The sequence below is a fragment of the Thermobia domestica genome, chromosome 11, assembly GCF_964235325.1.
Source record: "Thermobia domestica chromosome 11, izTheDome1.hap1.1, whole genome shotgun sequence".
Classification (NCBI taxonomy): Eukaryota; Metazoa; Arthropoda; class Insecta; order Zygentoma; family Lepismatidae; genus Thermobia; species Thermobia domestica.
In genome coordinates this window covers 110,949,038-110,967,287 of record NC_137464.1, presented here as the reverse complement: position 1 = coordinate 110,967,287, position 18,250 = coordinate 110,949,038, and the positions used below count along the sequence as shown (strand labels likewise).

The 18,250-nt window shown below is 35.5% G+C and overlaps 1 protein-coding gene across 1 annotated transcript in view; it reads right to left on the bottom strand.

Annotated features, from left to right (window-relative positions):
* Positions 1–16,724, bottom strand: part of LOC145664356 (ribonuclease P protein subunit p14-like) — a 47,661-nt gene extending 30,937 nt beyond the window's left edge. Inside the window, exon 1 of the mRNA XM_081730986.1 lies at positions 16,458–16,724. Coding sequence (XP_081587112.1) covers positions 16,458–16,489 — 32 coding nt within the window. The 5' untranslated portion in view covers positions 16,490–16,724. The remainder of the gene's footprint in view (positions 1–16,457) is intronic.
* Between the last annotated feature and the right edge of the window lie 1,526 nt (positions 16,725–18,250).

Genomic DNA, 18,250 nt, shown 5'->3' with positions numbered 1-18,250 from the left:
TCGACCTAAGCAGTCAACAAAAAAAGAAGATATGATAGGATATTCTGACACAAGCAGTCGGAACAGTAGTCTCCCAACTCAAGTAGATGATGGGAAAGGTGAAGGGGTTTCTCAAAGTCCAAGCAACTAAGACAGAAATGGTCAACTCCAAGCAGACTGACTTCGAGGTGTGTGATGCACCCGTTTTTATTCTGGATATTCGGGTTTCTTGATAATGCCTTATCGCTGGCGCTGGTGCCGTTGACGTATCCCTACTTCATCATCATGTGATGAGTTGTTGATGGTTGAGATGTCTTCTGCTATTGTTTATAGCCACCTTATGGTCAGATATTACACTATCCATACACGCCAGTTTGCGATACGCACCGGCAGACAAGGCCTAATGTATGAATTAACCTCAATTGAAGGGATTATAGTTCTGTTCAAATAACGTTAATCATCAGGATAAAAAAACGGATTTAGAAGAACGTTTTAATTACTTCTAAGTAGTTAAGGTAATTATAAGAAATTAGCCAGGGTTGCCAGATCGTATATGATCCCCGTAAAACAATTTCTTCTGGTTTTTAATAAATAAAAGAAATGATAATCCTGGAAAATTTCTTGAACTCCTACGCTAGAACCACTGTGGATCCTCTCATTATAGAACTATCCCAGGAGAGTCTTCATGACTTGGAAAACAACTTACGAAATACGGAAATTTGTAAAGCACTTGTAACTATCTTCTGTAAAAAATTTTTTAAGTAAGGATTATGCGTACATTAAATTGAGTAGTACGCTCACTATGAACGAAATCAATCAATAAACACGAAAACAAAGAAAGAAAAAAAAAAAAACAACCGTTAACCCAATCACACTGTACCTCATCGTCGCCTTGAAACCTTAAGATTTAACATTAATAAAACAAATAACGATCCAACTCAATGTCACATTTAGTTTTTAAGTTACTGTTGTATGTGGTTGAAACTATTCACATTCTACGTGCTGAAATCGTGTAAATGTTATTCTATTTCGTAGAATCGTTCTTTTTCTTCTGTAAAATTTCGAACATTCCTAAAACACACTGTAATTAAAGTTTTCGAACAGAAGTTTTATTTTAAATTTGTTGTATATTGACATGATGAAAAACAATAAAAATGGATTATTTTAACACGTATTTCATTTTCAGTATTTACTGCAATTGCCAATAATATCATTCTACCTATGATCAAGATTTCCATTATCCAGATTAAGTACCGGATGATTTTGCTTGGATGAAAAAGAACTCAGACATACTTCTATCTATGTTCATGTAGTTGAAGTACCTTAACCGTATCAATCTGATGTCCTATTTCTTTTAAGTGTCTGGATAGAACTGAGATAGGTAACTGCTCATACTTCGAATCTTTCACATACTCTTTTATTGGTTGTGATATTCCTTTTTATCATAAATATATAGGACCTTGAACAAAAGTAAAATCCAATTTTTATTTTTTGGGGGGAGGGGAGGGGGGGCTACTGTGAAATTCCCAAGTTGTATTATTCTAGTGTGAACATTGAAACCATTTTTTCTCTTCTCAATAAAAGAATAACTCTACATGTTGTAGATCCTTCGAAGATAATGTGGAAAGCTTTCAGAATAACATTCGCTTTTATATGATCCGAATGTACGAATTCTTTATGCACGAAACAGTCACATATTGATTTTTTCTATACACTGAAGTCCAGAATTTGTTATTGAGCTCACAAATCTACCGTAAATCATATATAATTATGAATGGAGTTAAATCCGAAAGATCTGATAGAGCGTCTTTTCTTTGTAAATAGTTAAACAGCCATCAAAGCACCTAAAATATCTTATATATTTTTCTTTGCACAAGATTTTTGTTTCGAAATGGTTTATTATGATGTTGGCCAATACAGGGAGACAAGGGACATGCCGGATCTTGTAATATACGAAATCATCAAATTACTCGAATGCACGCGCCTTTGGCGTGGGAGACCCGGGTTCGATTCCCGGCGGGAGCTCATGTGGTTCGGATTCCACGTTAATCAGTAGGTCCACGTCTCATATAGCCTCGCTGCTGAACAGGACGTTAAACTCAAAATCAACTCAACTCAACTCGAATGCTGCCTCTCTAACAGCTGTTTTTGTCTTTGTATGAAAGAAACGTTTTTTCACTAAAAGCATAGTCTCGGCACCTTAATCTTCGTCTGTTAATATCGTCTTCTTCGTATCGCAGTTTCCATCGATCATGATACACTGATTTCCGGAACAGAAGCTACTTTCAACTAATAAAGACAGAATTCCAGTGATATAGACTTCGATAAGTTCTGCAAAGAGTTCTCTGAACGTATAAAGAAGGATGTTGGATTTACAATTAAGAGGAAACAAAGATTTGTGTAATATATTTGATTGATTGGATTTGAGTCTAACGCCCCTTTCAGTACCGAGGCTATACAAGACGAGAACTTATAGCTTAACGTGAGATACAAACTACATGAGCTCCACGGGAAATTGTAATATACTTTATTCAGTTTTATAGGTTGCAATTATTTCTAATTAAACTGCCCCACTTTTCAATTAAAATCATTCTATGCTAGTATGTGAAACTATATATATATATTTGTTACATGTAAATTTTGAATATCACATATATTCCTTTTTCCCTAAAAATCGTGAAATATTCCCTTTTTTCCTCTGAAAATTCTGGCAACCCTAGAATTAGTAACGAAATTTTGCAGAATGCAAGTCTCTGTGCGAAACTATATTCAGCATCTGTGCAGTAGCAGTGAGACTGCAAAATTGTATCTAGCGTCTTGAAATATAAAATAAGTTTGTAGAAGGAATTTCCAAGCTACTAAGGAAGACATGGGGCCTTGTCGAAACGATTTGGCATTTTCGAATTGAGACAATTTAACTTTAAGTCATTGTCAAATACTCGTAATAAACTGTGTGTCAATTTCTTTGTTACTAAAAATATTCACAATATCTCAATACTTGATTAAATTCTCTTTGTCTGCATTGAAATCCGGCAATATGCGATAAAGATTTAGGCCTAAATAAAGCGTGTAAGACATTAAAATTAAGAGTTGCCTAAATAAAAGACAGGAAAAATTTGACATTCATGACCTGACCTGACCGAATATGGATTAAGTGGGTGATATAAAAACAATTAAATATGGGTTTCAATTTTCTTATGACCTCTTATGCTTGAAATAGCTGCTGCCAACTTTGTAAAAGTAATGTGTTGAGTTTATTTGTCTATTATTGGATTAGTTTTTGGTATTTAATTCTCTTAGTATTTGTTTATTTGCCTTCTGGATTACGGTCTATTATGTCTAGCTATAAAGCTAGTGGTGGACGCCCCCATTATATCAGTTTAATTAGTCTTGTATATTAAGCTCTACCATCTGCTGCTTATTTCTGCCGTATTCTAATCCATGTTCTGTTGAGTTGAGTTGATTTTAGTTTAGCGTCCCTTTCAGCAGCGAGGCTATATGAGACATGGACCTACTGATTAACGTGGAATCCGAACCACATGAGCTCCCGACGGGAATCGAACCCGGGTCTCCCACGCCATCTAATCCATGTTCTCTCGTTACAATAGAGTAGAATAAAAGTAGAAGAGTAGGAGCAGTATCGGTTAGGTTTGCACTATGCTAGTGATTGAAGGTATCCCGTAATCACGTTTTCAGACGTTACTTTCTTTGTGAAGCAATATACTACTACCTAAAGTTTCCAAGATTTTCTGACCTATTCTTTACCAGTAGTTCGTTGCGTGTCTGTTACGATTTTATGGTGTCACTGGGTAAACTGTACGTGGTAGTCCCTATAAGCTAGTTTTGCATCTAATTCGCTTCAGGCAAGACGAAGAAACTATGAGGTTCCGCGTAAAGGTGTATCCGCAGGAGCAGGAGTGTCAGCGATGGTACGTATACTGGTAAATAGTTTGTTTGCAATGTTAATGTGATCAATTCTGCATGCGTAGAGATTGCAATTCTTTGTATTATGTTTATTATTAGCTCCAGTGTTGGCAATGATTCTGTCCTGTTACCAATCTAATATACTAAGCTAACGATAGCACACATACATGGGATCTCTATGCAAGAACACCCACACCAACGTTGTAAACTACATTTTCTTTTCTTTATGGAAAACCTCATCACTGAAAAACTGACCACTTACCTCCAACATGGGCTGTCTTGTATGCCTTCACATAATTGGATGGGTTAACTTTGTATTGCACGATCCAGCTGATATTTTTACTCAGACATAAACAGTAGGACTGGTTAAAGAAGTGTTTAAACGAGAGATACCATTATCTTTACAGGTAAGACATGAATGTGCAATTATGCTAAGAACACATATCAATCTATGTTAGGTGGTCAGTACAAACCAGTATTGTATTTAACACGCGTCAAAACAGGTGAGCCCGCTCGGTAGCACGGGGTCCAGACGCGTTAGCGAAAATGGAACGTGTATAAAGGATAAAGTTCTGTTTCAATATCTAATACAACTCTTTGTTCTCAAAGTTGAAAATGGTGCCATTGTTTGCGTCTGTGTAAAGATATCAACTGCAGTGGACTTCGTCAAATTAACCCAATTAATCTATAAGGCAAACCACTAATTTTTTCAGAAGAGTACTAAAAAACTGTACATGTCGTAACGTTACTAGAGAACCCAACTGTGCAGATTAAGGATATGGGGTACACCTTTTAAAAAATTTACAGGCAAAACTTGATGTATATATATATATATATCAGTAGCGGCTCGTAGTCTGTACAAGCACAGGTTGCAATGTTATAATATCAAAGGTATGTAGGTACGCGCAAGTGTTCCCATCCCCCAGCATTCTTGAGTCTTATCCAAGAAATATTCAGGAAATATGAAGAGGAAAGTCTTTTAAGCTCTATTTGTATATTATTGATTAAATTATTTCTCTAATATTAATTTAATATATAAGCTATTTCCTTTTTTTCAAACAACCACTATCGATGTATGTTTATACACTATTTATATACGAAACCTCTACACTCATGTTATTGAACACGAGATAAATCGAATATATAGTGTGTGCTGTAAGCCATGAATGATGGCGTTAATCCGAAAAGCAGAAAAAAAGCAAGAAAATTGTATGCACGCAGTTAAACAAAATTATTTAATTATATAAACTATGCATTATTTTAGAATGGAAGGTCTTTCTTCGATCTTTCGGGCTTCAAATTTTTCTATGACCTTATTGAAATCTGAAATGCTGCTCGCCAAGTTTCTCTGAATAGAAAGCATCGCTACCGCAAATATTTTCCGCTTTATTTTCTTTAGGGTCCAGAAACACCTCTCTCCTCCGACAATATGCATTTTGTTAGCATTTCTTTGTATAAATATACGGAACAAAAAGTCCATTTTCAGGAACCATGTATTTTTTTGTCTGTAAAGAAGCGTGAAATCTAAGATGTTTTCCTTTGAAAATGAAAAAAAAAAAAAAAGTTTAACATTCCAGCAAATTAGGCTAAAGAAGACAGATGAGTATTGGAAGTGAATGATTTGATATTAATTTATGCTCTCCGCCGGAAATCGAACACGGAATCATGTGCACGAAAGACACAGAGCTAGGAATTAGACCAGTAGTAAGACATTTTCTTCTTGAAGACTCGATTGACACCCCCCCCCCCAGAATAGGATTTTTTAAAAAAATAAATCGTATCCCAAGAATTTTCACCTTTGTATTATAAATGTTAAATAAAATCTATTGACTTCGAACGACCGCCACCCAAACTTTCAGCCTGGATCCGTCCCTGCTACCACCAGACTTATATTTGTTCTTTGCGAGTTTATGTTTTGTGAATAACTTCTTTCTTCCACGCATCTGTATCTTCCTCACCCTATCAATTGAGTCAAGCGCTGCTAAGCGGAGGAATTCGTAACTATTACAGAAGCTGACCAGTTGTGGCAGAAATTGCAACCGCAAGGGACCAATACGGTAAGATAGGAGCGTTGCAAGAATAAATCCACTTCCCCATGTTAAGAGATAGGAGCTCGCTGCCATATGCTCAATGTTACTGCTTCCAGTGGCAACGTTCGCTGCCACTGGAGAGGTAAATCTCTCTCTTTCTTTCCGTTTTTTTAATTGACTTTTTTCAGAAATGCATCAATACTGTTTTGCGCTCAAGAGCAAAGGTTTATTTTTTACTGATACACTACTTTAACACTTAAAAATATTTTTAGCATTAAAAAAAATATCCGGTTGCACAACCATGCAACATATAGTACCAGCCGCCACTGATATATATAAATATATATATATATATATATATATGGTTCACAAAAATAGAGTGATATTTAAAGACCTAAATTATATAAGAGGCAATCTGTAACTCATACATTAATCGTCTATTTTATATTTACAAGGTAGTGCTACCAATCTGTAATCATTACAAGTGCTACACGACTATATTAACTATTGTTTTCCGCCGGAGGAATATTTCTACACAGTATGCAAAAGCGTTTACACGTGTAGCGATACTAGTGTGAAACCAATACAATTGTTAGAAACTCGTACCACTCCGAAACCCACATTTAATTAGAATTTAAATAAAAAGTAACATACGCTAGGAACGTGGAACTTATTTTTCTTATTTACAGAAGCATGAATATAGCTTAAACTAGTTTATTTTAAACCAACCTAAACTATTCTACTAACCTAATCTCGACTACCATACAAATTTAACTGTTGCTTGCATTATCTAGCACAGGTTGATGCATGTTTTTCGCATGACTCTTTATTATGACATTTTAGTTAGCAAGCATATTATGAATTTATATGCAATTATTTGGACATGCGCCAAGAAAATAGGGCATTAGAGTAATATTGAGAGCAAGTTTTTTTTTTTCAAGTCTTTACTTTATGCATTTAATTTATTATTGATTCGTTTATTCGGGTTTTTGATTCAGTGATGTGATTCCGTTTTTGTGAATGAATCTGTTCCACCAGTTACGCTAATGTGATCATTCATATAGCATGTGAAATTAAGGGTATCGTTTGGGGTCAGGTGATTTCATAGATTTGTCAGTTGCTCATGTTTTCTTCGGCAAGCCACTCGAGACATATGTTATCTGTGGTACGTGTGTGTTGATGAAGTGACTGACGTTATTTACTATTTCGAATCAACTAAAGTACGGAAAACGGAAGCCAGAAGTTACAAATCTTGTTTTAATGAAAGTATATTAAAATTTAAGGAAAGACTACTTTGTGCCAAAAGGGGTACAAATGATTTGTTCTGAAACTAGGTACGTTTTCTTAGTAGATGTTCTGGTAATGTGAGAAACGCTAAGAATTCACTTGGCATGACATGTGAATAATAACTTTACTGTTTTGGAAAACTTGTTTAGTAGATACTTGTGAATGGAATAACTACAGTAATTACTTTAAGTTAAAATATCAGGTATTTATTTTATTTTTTTCTTCTTGGATCTCTCTTAATTTGGGTATATGGGTGATGGGGGATTTGTCTTCTCAAACGTATATGCCGTTTTCACTTTACATTGCATGTTCTTCTTTGTATTTAATTTTGATATATAGCATTAGGCGGGCTTGACCCCTCAAGTATATAATTTCATATGTGGTTTCTATTTTACATTAAGTCTTCCTCTTTGCATTTCTGTAGTCTAACTTTTGTGCATTACTTCACTTGATTATGCTCTTCTTGTTGATTTAGTGGTGAACGGGTAAACCTTCGGTGCACGTAGTCTCGGTGATACAGCCAGGGCTGAAAAAGAACACGATTTTTTCAAAAAAAAAGTCTGAATTTGTATATAAATTGATCTTTTAGACTTAAATCACTTGTACTTGATTTTGATAAAACGGAATACAATTTAAATTATATGTTGTTTTTTTTTGTTTTTTTTTTTTTTTAACTGATGAACTAAGAGGGTTTCAGATTTTTTTTTATTAGGTGACGTTAGAATAAAAACGAAATCGAAGGTTTCCTAATACTTGTTTTTACCAAGATGTTTCTCACTCAACAGTTACTCAATAGCAATACATTATTGTTCTCCCAACATATAAGAATGGGCGGTTACACTGATCCTGAGATTACTTCACACTATTTTGACGAAGAAAAATAATTATGATAATCTTAGTACGTATTTCTTTTTATGCATCTTAATCAGCAAAGGACTAAAGTAAAATACGCACATGTAGAATATGCTGCCATTTTGCAAATAGTAAAAATTTTGCATTGCTTTGCACAGTTAGTATATATCCTTTCTAAAATGTTTTTCTTTTATATATATATATGAACTGTTTATGTATATCTAGTTTCAGGTTATCTGCATTCAGTATGACAATAATAGTATCAAACTATGCAACATCTGTTAGTATTAAGGTATTTCTAATGAAGAACGGCTCCTTCTTTTCAAATATAATTATTTCTTTCTATTTACAGTATATCCTGTTCTTAGCACGGGAAAAAAACATTTTTTTTTTTTTTTAAAAGTTTAACCTCTCGTGTTTATGTTCTTAAGGCTGAGAGAGACGGGTGATTAATAAACGTGAAAGATTGTGAAATTATATATTTTGTGCTCTCCCACCGGGGAGAGCTCTTAGAGCGGAGTGAATTGGTTTATGCCTAATATATGAAAAGTATATTTCAGCCCTCTTTTTTCACCCGCTTCAGATGCGTATTTGAAGTGAAATGAAAAGATAGAAACCCTCCTCGACTCGAGTGCTATGTCAAAAAATCTTTACAAATGGTGCAGCCATTGTTGTTTGTAAAAATCTACCCCTTTCCCACCTCAGAATACGAATTTCAATTCAAATGTAGAACTAATGGTAAATACACAGAACAACCCAAGTTATATTTAGAAATTCTTAGTAAACGGTCCATATCCTCACTTTCGCCATTTTAAAAATACAAAATAGGAAATTAAAATATTACAGAAATATTCTTCCTTTAGAAGCAGAATTTTCAAAAACCCTGGGACAAGACTCAACTTATTTTCAATAACGATCTTATATACCGAGTTTCATCTGCCTAAGCCGTCGTAAGATATATATTTTTGTCATAAATTTCGAACCCCTCCCACCTTAGGATATGCATTTTTGTTAAAAAGACAGGCTAAAAATCCGGCACGAGTCAATGCAAAAACATTCCAAACGGTTCATCCGCTTCACTGTGATGAATCAGACAAACGGCGATGTTATTTTTATACTCACATAGAGAATAACATAGAAATTGTCTCTCATTTTAGGTCCGGAATTTTCTAAAAGGCTGCAGTATGTGGCCACTTATTTATGATAAGGAGGTAATATAGAAGTTCCATCGTTGAAGGCTCTGAGAAACTTTATTTTTGGAATAGGCTTTAAGTCCCCTTTCCATCCCATTAGGATATGCATTTCATTGAAAATAAGATAAAAACTGGCTCGATCCAAGTGCTATGTTCAAAAAATCATTTCAAACGATCCACCGTTTTTCCAGGATTATAATCCCAACAACAATGATTTGAATGTGGAGAAAAAAAGACTATAGAAATTTCCCTCTTCTTCCCTTAGAAGCGGAATTTTTGAAAAAGCTGTGATACCTGCTCAGTTATTTGTAATAAGGAGGTTATGTACCAAGTTTCATTTTCCTTTGAGACTTTTTTTTTTTTTTTTTTGGCGTAAGTTCTTACCTTCTCCCCCTTCCTCTCAGGATACGCATTTTAGTCAAGGTAACATGTTAAAAACCCAGCTTGGGGTAAGTACTATGTTAAAAAATACATTCCAAATGGTTCAGTCCGTTACATGTATGTAAACGTTCAAGTTGCAGCAAAAACGTTAGGATATGTATTAACACAATATCTACAATTCTGAACTAAAACCTGATAGTATTCAATGTTAAATGGATTCAAGCTTTCTTCTCAAGTCACCTGTACAATATGAAACAATTCAATCAGTACAATGTCTAAATTCTTGGCCCATTAACTGAAACCTAAAAAACAATACATTTTGTTTAAACTTATTAAAATCTTACCATCGTACAGGTTAGGATGCTAATTTCAGTTATACTCGATTAGTGTCCTGAAATATCGCACTCTGTATCTGTTTTAAGCAAAATATATTTGATTTAAATAAAGGAATTGTTTTTAAAAAAACATTTAATTTAAATCAAACACCGCTAGATAAAGCATAAAAAATTACTTGACGATCATTCACTTTCATTAATACTCCGTCTCTTTAGCCTAAATGGCATAATAGTCGGACGTTGAACTTAAAAGAAATCACTTGCTTTTGTTACAAGAATTGCGATACAATTTCCGATTTTTATAAAGTTTGTAGTGTGTTTTTCAGGAGTCGGGAAATGTGGTCCCTCTTGGTGTAAATTTTTCTGTTGTTATTTTAAACACTGCATATTTAAAATTTTGATTAATTTAGAACTCTTAGGAGAGAGAAAGCTGCCATAGTACTAAATATCGTGCAGGTTAAGTTTAGGACTACCACTCAAAATAATTGTTGAAAAATTAATTTACCACTTATTTTCGTATCTTCTTCCAAAATATTTTCACTGGGCGAAATGAGAATACCCCACTTAGCATAGATGAAGTTCAAGGGAGTAACTACAAATAACTGTTGAAAAAATTATTATTTCATTGTTTGTGTATAAATGCAGCACTCGGATATGTGCCATAAAAAACTACAGCCAAAAACACAAACCAACCTTGCTAGGTGATCACTAAAACACACAAATAGTATCAAATCAAGTAAGGGTAGGATCAAGCTGGTGTGGCAGCACGGGGATGCGCCCGTAGCAAGCAGGCGCATGAGCGACGGTGAGTGTGAACATAGGCAAAGATAGTGGAAACAATATGATCCTCATGTTACTAGATTCCCTACCTGTCGGTCAGATTCATCGTTACGGATCATGAACCCTGAAATGGGTATATTTTGGACAAAACGTCATTTCTTTTTTTAAAATTTTATGGTGGTATTCTTTAACTTTTGAAGTGAGAATTATTGCACTTACATTGTACTGAAAAGCACCTCCCGTTGCGAGTGGGTTCTATTGTCGTGTTCATTTTTGCCTTATGGTGACTGTTGTTTCGTGTTTGTCCTGTTTATTTGAAAATTGAGTGTGATAAGTTGGATGAATTCACTCCACAGTTCAGTTTTCTCCACATTTCACACTCCACAGTTTTCTCCAAGTGTGTGTGGTATCTTCGTACAATGCCGCGTGTATATAAACGAAAGGTACGAGCGCAGATATACTGCAATTATGAACAATATAAAGTAGATTTAGCAGTAAAAGCCATTAAATCTGGCAAAATGATGTACTGTAAGGTTGCAGTTTTTTTTTGGTGTACAACGGTCCATCTTAGAAAATAAGGTAAATCGAGCAAACCCTAAACCCATCCAAGTCCCATCAGTTCTTAAGCCTGCACAAGAAATACTGATACATAATATTGAAAAGGCAAAATATTTGCTGTTACCTTCTTACTTTAACCGACTTTCGGTACCTTGTGAGAGGATACCTTGATATATTAGAAAGAAAAGAGAGACGATTTGGTCAGAATCTGCCACGCGGGGAGCATAAAGCATGCACAGAAAATAAGAGACTCTTCTTATTTTAGTGCTTCTACTAAGACTAGTGTTTCTCTCATGATGTGTGTTAGTGACGACAGGAAGCTACTTCCTCCATATGTTTTGTACAATCAGCGGCAAAAAACCTGCAACATAATCATGTAAGTTTATTGTGAAATGACGAAGTCTTTTGCTCCAAAATAAGTGTTCACGGGAGGACGCCGAGGTTTATCCTGGCGTGATTCGTGCCACTTAGACGTTATGTTGATTCCCTGTGCTGTTAGGCGTAGTATCACAATAAACTTACATTCTCATGTTGCAGGTTTTTTGCCGCGGATTGTACAGTCAGAAACAATATTAAGTATAGGTTGTAGCTATCATTTCTTGTATCTTCAACCTATACACAGGGCTTGAAAAACTTTCCTTACAGGTACTTGCCAGCCAAAAAATCTACTAGAAAGACTATTATGCAGTTACAGTTGGTATTAAAATAAACAAAACTTGCAACACAGTAAACATATCAATACATCCCCCCCCCCCTATTTTGTCTATTGGAATCTCTCTTACAAATAATAATAATAAAAAAAAAGTGACGTGGAATGAAACATGTTTTTGATTGATCGGACTTTACTGGCGAACAGGTGAGTGGATTTTTCAAGCCCTGCCTATACTTAATATTGTTTCTGACTGTATAAGGTCGAGCATTTATGGGACACATGGCAAGAAGGTGACCCGGCTGGTACGAGATACAATAGAAACAAAAATACGTTGTTTGACCTTTCGTTTTTTTTTTTTTTTTTTTTTTTTTCTGTAACACTGCCATTATTCAAAACAGTTTCAGTGAAATAAAGTCATTACTGGAGACATTCTTTCCAGCCATATGTTTTTACCAGTAATCCAGGAATGTGAGAAACGAAATTTATTTTTTATTTATTTGTATTTTTTACTAGCAAATAATAGACATATTCTTCATCTGTGAGATATGTGCTAGTTGGCCACTTAAAAAAAAAAAAAAAAAAAAAAAAAAAATACATGAGACAAGTATTGACGAACTGAAAAATGTCCACACGTATATGTATATGTGTATATCTAGAGATGCCTTTCCTGCCATTCTGAAATAGACTCTACGAAAATGGAAGCAAAGAATCCTGGTATCACAAGGAGCGGCTTCTGCAGTATTCAGCTAATTCCTTTTAACCCACAAAGGGTCCTCAAAAGGTATCCAGAAACGAGTGATAAAAATGATAAATTATTATTTAAAAAAAAAAAAAAAATCATGGTCGTCCAATTTTGAGTACTTACAATCTGAAGCACGGTATGACTCTAGTAAGACCACTACAGTACACTGTCGCAAACTAAACGTTCCTGCGAGGAAATCTCTATCTCGCTACCATTTCACTGACAATCAAGTTGTTGGCAGAAAATGAAACAGTTATCGTAGAAAACCAGCGAGAGATGACACTGTGGAAACTACATAAAGATTCTGGAATTTCTGGGTCAGTGCTTGACTCGGAAATTTCTGTCGTAGAGAACTGCAGGTATGACCATGGAAACGGAAAACAGACGTCATTGGCATTACTGTTGAAATAGGAGCACAGAACGTGTATGTAAAATTCTTCTGATCGAATAGTGGAAGTAGAAAAATGTTTGTTTCCGAATGCTGAGGACGAGGACACAGTAATAAAGGACCATATTGTTAAGACTCTACCAAGCACCAAAGGAAAAAGGAAGAAAAATTTTCATTTTTAATGAAAATGTTACCTAACTCTTTCTATGTTAGTGGCGTATTTAGGATTTTGTTTCAGGAGGAGTTATACACAGCATATGAATAAGCATTTAATTTTTCTTTTTGAATGCCTACAAGTTTTAATGAATTTCGGGGAAGCTTGAGTCCGATAGCTCTCCCCTAAATACGCCACTGTTGCGTGTAACAAACTTTAAAAATACAATATAGTAAGAAACATACTGTTTTCAGATAGCACAAACATTTCGGATTCACGTAATGTCTACAGCCAGAAATGTTATTAATACTACTGAATTATAGATATCATATGTTATCGTTTGTAAATGAAGTCCATCCGACGTGTCTCCTGCTATACAAAATGTCCTATTACTCTATCATTAAAGTTCGGCATTGTGGATATGAAATCACGCTCGATTGATACGGCAGCCAAAGCATTGAGTCTTTCCTGACATATTGTGCATCTCAAATATGTTTTAACTATTTTTAAATTAGAGAAGAATCGTTCTGCTTACGGTTTCCTAACAATTGTCACACAAATTATATCTGTTCAGAAAATTTGCACAAACTCGAACATGGAATACTATTATTTTTAAAGCGCACAACAATTACACTGAACACCTTTATCCAAAACAACAGAATGGCGCCTCATGTACATCATGTCACGTCTCTTCGGCTTCTTTGGAAGTATTCGTGCGTTCTGAGCTGCTAGAAGTGCAGCTCTAGTAAATCCTATCTAACAAACAAGGAAAATGTTATATAGTGCGGCTGGTGAAGATTTTGGTCTCAATGCTAAAGCATAGGGCAATCAGTGCACAGCTCTTGCAATATTACTAAGCTTCAGAAGGTGTTTCCAGTAATTTTACGCTATGTAGCATATCCAGCAGTACAATTTCAGGACACAGTTAGACCAAATATCAGCATTACATGCTATTACCTTGATTAAATTAAACACAATTCAACTCAATTGAAAGTACATTTATTCCACTAAAATAGCTGGTAGCTCTGCAGGTCTGCAGCACTTATAGACAAGCCACCTCTGCATGATCGACATACCTGAATAGCAGCTAATAATACAGAAAAAAGTCATATAGTCTACCACTTTGCTGCAGATTAAGGGCTATGTTTCGTTGAAGGGTACAGAAGTACGTCCAAAATAGAAGATTTATAGGAGAAATGAGTTAAAGTAACGTAATTGTAATTGATTTCTATGTCATTTAAAATCCAATCACACTATATGTTGTAGACATGGAAAATGCAAAATGCTGTACAGACTATATCTACTTACCGGAAGGGCACATAAGGAAAGATGAATACATACAAAGTGTCTCCAAAGTCCCGACATAGGGTAACTCTGTTATTATCAGAGTTACAACACAACATAAGAGGGAAAACCGCCTTCAAATTTGCTTTCAATCTAAAGCGAAGGATTTTTTTTTTCTAAATCGGAGGAGCCGTTTGGGCTGAACACTCTTTATGCGCCCAATTTTAAATGAAAATGCAACGTTGTCATTTACCTGGACCCACAACATAAGTGAATAAAATTATTGTTTGACATGGGGGCTGGCTATCGACACGTTAGTGTGAAAGACAGTAACTTCATTCACTTTTGTTGTAGGTCTAGGTAAATGGCAACGTTGTATTTTCATTTAACATTGGGCGCATAAAGAGTGTACAGCCGTTTGATTTAAAAAAAATCCTTCACTTTAGATTGAAAACATTATATTTGGAGACGGTTTCCCCTCTTAAGTTTTGTTGTAACTCTAATAGTAACAGTTACCCTATGTCAAGGAACTTCTGAGACAACCTGTATATGTAAGTAGTTACACCTAAAGTAACCTAACCAAACTTAATATTAACAGAAATAAGCGTTTTTTTTTTTTTTTTTTTTTTATCATTTTCTCTAAAATAAAGCTGAACACCTTTAACCAAACATGGGGCCAGATTAAAAATAGTCCATCAAATTAGAAAAGCATTTTTCTCTCCCTTTTCTTGCTTTAAATGATCCCTAAGACGTCCTGCACTGTTATTACCGTGCCGCGTGCTCCAATCATTGCGTACTCGTTGATAATAATCGTGCAAGTTAATGCACTCTGGAAATAATTACGTGACATTCTATCACCTGCTATCCTATGTAATTATTTTATCACGAAATTCACTCACAGTACTTTTGAAATTCTTTATTATGGTAGAAATTGCATTAATGTATGCAGACTCACTTTATGAGGACTTCTCGTACAGGTCTAAATATGCGTCAGGACACATGCCATAAAAACGCTTGTATAAAACACATAAACCAACTTGCGTTAGGTGAGTATTAAAGGCGAGAATGCTAATCAAAACAGGACAGGGGGGGGGGGGAGCGGATGTTAGCGCTTCTGCAGGGAGCAGGAGAATTCTGGGCCTACTCTGCGGCAGGAAGATCCAAATAAATAATCGAATATAAATTAAAACGGATAATTTGGGGACTGGGAGGGCCAAAATCAGATATAAAACACTATGTTTACAGTGTTAGGATTGAGTATAGCCCGCTCCCCCCAGTGATTTTTAACGAATCATAGTGGTTCTAATGATTCATACTAGTTCATAATGAATCGGAATCGCATGTTATAAAGATTTAAGATGTAAATCTTGTGGTAAGGAAGTTTTAGTATAAGTAGTAGTAGTAGCGGTAGTAGTAGTAGTAGTAGCAGTAGTAGTAGTAGTAGTTAGTAGCAATAGTAGTAGTAGTAGTAGTAGTAGTGGGAGTTAGTAGCAATAGTAGTAGTAGTAGGAACGGGTTAGAAGCCCCGCAGGGGTTGGTTGGGTTCTGTTCTCGATATAAGTAGTAGTAGTGACTCTTCCAGTTCCGGTGACAAAGAACTGGGGGGAGCGGGCTATACACAAGCCCAGTGTTACATAGGGTAATTACTAATAACTATCAAAACATAACCTAAAAAGGTATGGCCCCCCAAATCCAAAAATATGCCAATTAAACAAAAGTACTATACTCTTTGAAGCTGATTACTCCACTGATTAAGTTTAAGCACCCTCGACTACAGCTCTGCCTTGCAGGTAGTTTCCTGTATAAATCATGAGCGCTCAAATGTCTGTGATTTTAGAAACCAGTGATACAACATTGCTAAGCTACTTAAAGTGAAAAAGCAAGTGCATTAAAAACAAATTTTTAAAAAAGTACTAACAAAGTAACATCCATGTAATAAAAGTCACTCATAGTAGACAGCTATTGATTCCTGCAGGATTCTCTACGTATATCTGTCAAACAAAATTCTTTAACACTTCTGTGCACTACTTTTAAAGAATATTAACTCATGCTCATGTACTTGACTATCAGTTCATTTTCTGTGTATTCGGACAACAGGAATTTAAAACAAAACTTCCTTGCACTTCATATATTGAAATAACAAAACACTCTCTTGCTGCGTTTCCGACACTGTTGCCAAAAGGTGCCTTTAGAAAACAGCTACATGCATAAAATTAGCTAAAAGTGTCTAAACCTTCTACCGCCCTTATGGGGCGTTTACACTTAGTCGATTTGCGTTCGATTCAGTTGAATTGACGTCAGTTTCAACTTAATCGACCGTGTAAACAGGAATTCAACTTAATCGCTTGTTGATCGAAAGCGACTAATCGACTGGTAATTGAATTAAAAGACGTTCTATTTTCTGTGGTAGAAATAATTGAACATATCCATCAATCTGATTCGGCCTAGTTGCTTCGATTTAGTGGAAAATGCAGCGAGTCGATTTAGTCGTGCGACTAAATCGACTAAGTGTAAACGCCCCATTAGAGGGGCAAAGTTGCCCCTTGAATTTTCGAAAAGATACAGTTTTATTATAGGGATCTACATATTGTAAAATGTACGGAAAAATTTGGGGAAGTCTTTAATTTGTCCATTTTATGTCGAGAACAGAACCCAACTAACTCCTGAGAGGCTCCTAACCCGTTCCTACCCCTACTGCTACTCCTACTACTACTACCCCTACTGATATTATAGATCCGTATAGTAAAACTGCGCGTTCGAGAAACGTTCAATTCTGGGAAGCAGGGCCGTCGAGTGGGTGGGGCAAGCGGGGAGCCGCGACCAGGGGCGTCGGGACGACAAATCAACAAATTTAGAGAAATTCAGGGCCATATGCATAGTCGACTGCGTAGGGGTCCCCTACACGAGCCGTACCTGTGGCAGGGTTAAAAAAACAGTTTATATAAAAAAAGATGTTTAAAATGTTTTAAACATGTTTTAAAACACACACATACACAAACATATTTTAAACATTTTGAACAGTTTAAAACATTTTTCAACATATATTTCAAAATCGTGTAGTAACTTATTTGTTAAGATTTCTTGCCCTTTACAAGCAACCAGTGATGTTCTAATTTTTTAACAACCGTTTCTGTGTGTGTGAGAGAGAGTAGATGGATAAGTAGATAAATAGATATAACTCTCTTAGGAAACAAACCGTACAAGGTAGAGAAAAGCATTATTTTTACTGGATACCACAAGTGACACGAAGTGACCTACACAGCATTCTAATACAAAGTGGTGTGACGAAATTAGTTACTACTGCAAATACCTAGAAAACAAATTCCCCAACATAGGTGGTTGTCAAAAAGTATTGGAAAGACCTTAATACAGCAATAGATCGGCAAGTTTTGATAATATGTATGCGTTTCAAATATACGTAAATTACCCCCATCACTACACTCATGTGATCCCAGTTTTCATTCTTGATATCTGTGCATTTGAGTTGAAGAAATAAACAGCTTATACTTCGTTCTACGGAATCATTTGTTTAACTCTTTAACTGTGAGAATTTTTAAAAACAAAGATAGTTAAACTGAAATTTACTGTTCCTGGGTATAACTGGATAAAATGTACTATCATGTCTGGGTTCTGCGAACTCGAAATATTTAACAACCGGTTCAACAAACCTGTCGGAACTGGCTGAGTAGTACCACTGCTTCCAACCGACTT